The sequence below is a fragment of the Parus major genome, unplaced genomic scaffold (assembly GCF_001522545.3).
Source record: "Parus major isolate Abel unplaced genomic scaffold, Parus_major1.1 Scaffold430, whole genome shotgun sequence".
Taxonomy (NCBI): domain Eukaryota; kingdom Metazoa; phylum Chordata; class Aves; order Passeriformes; family Paridae; genus Parus; species Parus major.
Window position 1 is genome coordinate 32,714 of NW_015379335.1, and position 5,577 is coordinate 38,290.

Consider the following 5,577-nt stretch of genomic DNA (forward strand, 5'->3'; position numbering starts at 1 on the left):
TGGGGCTGTGCTACCGTGGGGCTGTGCTGTCCTGGGGCTGTGCTGTCCTGGGGCTGTGACACTGTGGGGCTGTGACACCGTGGGGCTGTGACACCGTGGGGCTGTGACACTGTGGGGCTGTGACACCGTGGGGCTGTGCCGTCCTGGGGCTGTGACACCGTGGGGCTGTGACACCGTGGGGCTGTGCCGTCCTGGGGCTGTGACACTGTGGGGCTGTGACACCGTGGGGCTGTGCTGTCCTGGGGCTCACTGTAAGGCAGCACAGCCTGGGCTGGTACCGGTGCAGGTGCCGGCGCGGTTGCCGGTGCTGGTGTCGGTGCAGGTGCAGGGGCAGCAGCAGGTGCCGGTGGGAGCACGGAGCAGGTGCCGGTGCCAGTGCGGGGTGCGGGCTGTCGCCCCCCCGGGCGGCGCGGGGCGGGCGGTGGGCCGGCGCCGCCCCTCCCCCGCGGGATGGCTGCGGGGCCCCGGGGGTTTCCCCGGTAACGGCGGCGATCGGCTCCCGGAGGGTTAACGGGGGCGGCGGTGTGTCCGGGGTCAGAGCAGCCGAGCCGGGCCGGTGCCGGTGCCAGGGTCTCCGCCCGGTGCCCCCCGCGCTCCCCCCGCGCCGCGGGCGCGGCGCACAAAGGCGGCGGGGCCGGGGCGGCGGTAACGGGGACCGAGTCTCCCCCCGCTGCCTCCGCCCCGCTCCCCCGCACAGGCCGGGCCCCCCCGGAACGGTAACGGCGGCGGCGGCGCCCCCGGGCCGGCCCCATGGACGCCCGAAGTCGCCGAGGGGTGAGTGCGGGGCGGGGGCTCCGCGCGGGGCCGGGCGGGGTCCGTGTCCCGCAGCCCCCCCGGGGCGGGCGGCGCGGTTCGGGGTCTCCCCGGGTCACCCACCCGTGCAGCCCCGCGGGACCCCGGCAGGCGGGGGGCGCGGTGGGGTGGGAGCCCGTGTGGGGACCCTCTGTGGATGCGTGTGCGGGGACGCGCACGAGGCGCGCTCCCGCCGCTCGGCCGAGCCGGGGGTCTCGGGGTACGGAACCCACGGCAGGGGCACGGCCGCGGTGGGTGCGGGTGGGTGCCCCACGCGTGTGCGGGGCTGCTACAGGGGCGTTTCATGTGACGGCTGATACAGGTGTGGGGGTCGTGTCGCTGATCCCCCCCCGAGCAGGGGTGCGAGGGTGGGCTCTGCCTGTCGGGGGGGGTGTGTGGGATCGAGTGTGTGGTGTGTGCGTGTGCGGGGTGCGTGTGCGTGTTTGCACACGTGTGTTTGTGTGTACACACGTGCGCAGGGGCGTGTGCCCGGGGCCGTGCCGGAGGCCCGGGGGTGAGGCCGGGGCCGGGGGTAGCAGCACTGCGGCTGCGGCGGGGGGGCTGCCGGGGGAGGGTCCTGCCGGGTCACGCCGGGATTTATGGCTGCGGCAGGGCTTGCAGGCTGGGGAGGCCACCTGCCCGTCCCCTGCCCGCCCCCCGCTTGGTGCCCCCGCCGCCCCCAGCCCCCCGTCCCCCCGGGCAGATGCTCCTCTCTCCCGGCTCCCCGTTAATCCAACGGCACAAGGCGGTGCCGGGCGGGAGCATCTGCCTCTCCCCAGTGCCCGGCGCTGCCGCCACTGCAGCAGCCCAGACGCGTGCGACAGGCACCCTGGCACTGCCGGGGGGTCCCTCGGGGTCCCCTCCCTCCGCCAGGCCCCGGTGACAGCCAGTGTCCCATCTCCCTGTCCCGGTACCCTGGGCCTTGGCAGTCCTTTGCTGGGGGGCCGGGACCCCCAGCGCCCGAGTGCGAGGTCAGGGTCAGGGTCAGCGCAGTGAGGAGTGAGAGCCCACCCGAGCCCCGGGGGTCCCGCGGGTAACGCACATCCCCTGCCTCATTGCAGGCCGGGATTTGAGGCGGGGGCCCGGCGCCCGCGCCATGGGGAACTCGGTGAGTCGGCCCAGCTGCCTGGGCGAGAAGAGCCGGCGGCCGGAGGAGCTCCTGCGGGAGCCAGGGCTGGACGCGGGGCAGCCATCCGCCGGAGGCGGCACGGAGGCCTGGCCGGGGCTGCTGGAGAAGGCGCCGGTGCCGGTGGAGAATGGCTGGAGCCCGGTGCCCGGTGCCAGCCGGAGCCGACCGGGCAGCCCGGTGCTGAGGCGCAGCCAGTCCGAGGTGGCGGTGCAGAACGGGGGCGCGGCTGGAGTTGCGGTGAGGGGGCAGATGGGGGGCGCAGCCTGGACCCCCCCCCGAGCCAGCGTTCCCCGCAGCACCTGGTCCTGGAAACCCGTCACCACCCGGGAGGTGACAGAGGTGACGGAGGTGACCGAGACCATCGTGACGGAGATCGTGGAGGTGACCGAGTACCCGGCGGGTGAGAAGGGTGGCGAGCCCGTGGTCACCCGGACGGTCACCGTGCTGACGGAGTGCGTGGGGGAGCTCACTGCTGCTGCCTGCGCCGGACACACGGATGGCGCTGAGGTGACCGACGGACAGAGGTCCTTGCTGGGAGGACGCTGTGCCAAAGCCCGGGCCGCAGGGCTGCCCTCCAGCGCGGGTTTCTCCACAGCGAGTCTTGACCTTCCCGGGCCTTGGCCGGGGCTAGTGTGGAGTCACTGTCTGTGGCCCGGTGTGGGCTGGGCCAGTGGCACCCCTGGTGCCGGGCACCCAGCCTGAAGCTCTGGGACAGGGAGCTCCCATCGCTCAGCTTCGGCTGCTGGGGGTCTGGAGGGATCCAAACGGCACAGGGTGGGCGGCCTCTGCTTTGGGGGGCCCCGTGACGGATGCCAGGCAGGACCCCGGGGGCTGGACGTGCTCCCGGTGTCACCTCGGGGAGAGGGCCCGGTGTGGGGGCTGCACGGGCGGCTCAGCCACCTCTCCCCACAGGTGTCCCCACGGGCTGTCCCCGTCCCGGAGGAGGCAGCGGAGCGGGGCCAGGAGACGCTGGAGCGGCTGCTGGCCTGGGTGGCCGACATGGAGGAGCTGGTGAGCAACCAGAAGCCGCCGTCGGCGGAGGCGAAGGTGGTGAAGGCGCAGCTGGAGGAGCAGAAGGTCAGCAGGGCCGGCCGGCGGGTCCTGCCCACGCGTGCCCCGTCCGGGATTAGGGGGCCGGGGTTGGAGCGGCCGCCCGGGGCTGTGCCGAGCCGGGAGGGGTGCACGGGAGCCCCCGGCACAGCGCGGTGTCCCCGCAGCTCCTGAAGCGCCTGCTGGAGGAACGGAGGCCACGCGTGGAGCTCGTCCTGCAGGACAGACTGACGGCACAGGGCTCTGGCACCGCCGCGCCCGAGGGCAGCGCCGGCCTCCTCAGCCTCGGCGAGAGGTGGGACAAGCTGATGCAGGAGGCTGAGGCCAGGTGGGTCAGGGCCAAGCCCTCATCACTGCACCGGCCTCCCCATCCCGCTGGCACAGGCTCTGCCAGCTGGTGTCTCTGTGACACCCCGATGTCCCCGTGCTCTGCCCCAATGGCCCTGGCTTGTGCTGGGGCTGCACAGGAGCAGCGGGTCCGGGGCTGCAGGGACAGTCCCTCTCACGGGCTGTCCCCTTGGGTCCCGCTGTGGGGACACCGGCCTCGCTGTGTTCCTCACGTCAGGGCAGCACCCCGCTGTGGGGACAGGGGGTTTTCTGGCTGGGACCTCGGGCCGGGGGCTGCCCGCTCACCCAGCCCTCCCGGCACAGGTACGGCTGCCTGGAGCGGATCCTGCCCGCAGCCCAGGGCTTCCAGGAGGCCGTAGACGCCTTCCAGGAGTGGCTCGGTGCCACAGAGCGGCAGCTGGCCCAGCTCTGGCGCGCTGACGGCTGCGTCGGCCGCGTGCAGGACGCCCACCAGCAGACCCAGGTGGGCACAGGGTGGGCGCGGGGTGGGCGCAGGGCGGGCACGGGCACCTGTGTCATCACTGGTCACTGCTGCAGGCCCTCTGTGAGGAGATCCGTGGGTGGCTGGGAGAGCTGGATGGTGCCCTGGAGAGCGGACAGCGGGTCCTGGAGATGGTGACAGGCGAGTGGCGATGGCTTGGTGGCCACAGGGTCAGGACCATGGGACTGGGGATGGGATGAGCACAGACAGCGGCAGCCGAGGCCAGCAAGGGGACCCCCGGGCACTGGGGGTCCTTGGGGCTTGCTGCTCCCCACCGGGAGCCGTGGTGTGGTGTGAGGGGGCAGACAGCACCCCATGGGATGCAGAGGGGCCAGGACAGAGCCTGTGGGTCAGGGCCATGGGGGGACAGGGCTCAGAGGTGGCAAGGTGTAGCTGGGGAGGTGAGCCTTGCTGGCCGTGGGATGAGAGGCCAGAGCTGGGTCTGGGAACAGCAGGGGTAGGAGAGGGGAGAGGTCAGGACAGGGTGATCATCACACCAGTGGTTGGAAGCTCTCAGTGTGGCCAGTTCCATGCCCAGGGGTGCCGGTGCGGTGCCCTGATGCCGGTGTCACACTGCCACAGGGGAGGAGGCCCAGCTGACACAGGAGAAGATGGAATCGCTGAGGATGAGGTACCTCATCGTGGGCCAGAGCAGTGCTGACACCGCACACCGGCTGGGACAGACCCTGGAGGCCTCGTCTCGCCTGGGCACGGCCCCTGAGGACCTGGCACTGTGGCTGAGCCGCATGGAGAAGGAGCTGGGCGAGCAGGAGAGCCAGCAGGATGGCCAGGAGCCCTCAGTCACTGCCAGTGACAGGGAGAAGGTGTGGGACACTGGGCTCCCTGAGCCCCTCACCATTGCCAGCATCGCTGTCTGCAGGGGGAGTTCGGTCTGGATGGGACGGGGTTGTGGCACAGCCCCGTGGGATGCGCTGGCCATCCGTGACCGAAGCAGCTGTCCCGGTGCATTCACACCCTCCCTGGCTGAGGTGTGTCCCTCTGCTGCAGTTTGAGCAGGTCCTGGAGTCCCAGCTCAGCCGTGTGGCTGGGCTGGGTGAGCGACTGGAGGAGATCGGCCGCGTGCAGCTGGATGCCGAGGCTCTGCGCTCGCAGCTCTCCGAGCAGAAGGTGGGTCTGCAGCAGCGTCCAGGGCTGCCGGGGGCACTGCCTTGCTGTCCCCATCCCACCGGCTCCTGCCGGGACCCGGCACCCACCTGCGGCTCCGTTGCAGCTGCTCTCCGCCGAGATCCTGCACTGCCGGGGCCTGGTTGAGCGTCTGCTGAGCTTCTCGGAGCCGCTGCTGCGCTGCTGCCCCGAGCCCCTGCGGCAGCGCCTTCAGGTGAGCCGGGAGGGCGCCGGGGGGACGTGGCCAGCGCCCAGGGACGGCTGTGGCCCGTGTCCCCGGCCACGCGGTGACCTCTGTCTCCTCAGCCGTCCGTGCAGGCGCTGCGGGAGCGCACGGAGCAGCTCTCCCTGCGCAGCGGAGCCTGTGCCGTGCAGCTGGAGCACGCCCAGTCCCTGCTCACCCAGTTCTCCGAGGCCCTCGAGGAGCTGCTGCCCTGGCTGGAGGAGACGCAGGCCCTGGGCGTGCAGCTCTCCCCCAACGCCATCAGCTACGAGGCCTTCAAGGAGCAGCAGGCGCTGCTGCAGGTGCGGCCAGGGCAGGGGCAAAGGGGACTCGCTCGGCCGCCCCCAGGCTGGGAGAGGTGACGGGACGGGGGTGGCATCGCCGTGGGCACCATGGGGCTGGAGTCCTGTGGGAGCAGTACCCAGCACA

At 72.5% G+C, this 5,577-nt stretch overlaps 1 protein-coding gene across 1 annotated transcript in view; it reads left to right on the forward strand.

Annotated features, from left to right (window-relative positions):
* Positions 1-210: 210 nt before the first annotated feature.
* Positions 211-5,577, forward strand: part of LOC107199084 (dystonin-like) — a gene marked incomplete at its 3' end in the record, with an annotated part of 13,933 nt that continues 8,566 nt past the window's right edge. The window contains exons 1-10 of the mRNA XM_033511670.1: positions 211-774; positions 1,854-2,428; positions 2,834-2,998; positions 3,139-3,299; positions 3,623-3,782; positions 3,857-3,941; positions 4,383-4,624; positions 4,809-4,928; positions 5,032-5,139; positions 5,232-5,450. Of these exons, the coding sequence (XP_033367561.1) occupies positions 1,889-2,428; positions 2,834-2,998; positions 3,139-3,299; positions 3,623-3,782; positions 3,857-3,941; positions 4,383-4,624; positions 4,809-4,928; positions 5,032-5,139; positions 5,232-5,450 (1,800 nt within the window). The remainder of the gene's footprint in view (positions 775-1,853; positions 2,429-2,833; positions 2,999-3,138; positions 3,300-3,622; positions 3,783-3,856; positions 3,942-4,382; positions 4,625-4,808; positions 4,929-5,031; positions 5,140-5,231; positions 5,451-5,577) is intronic.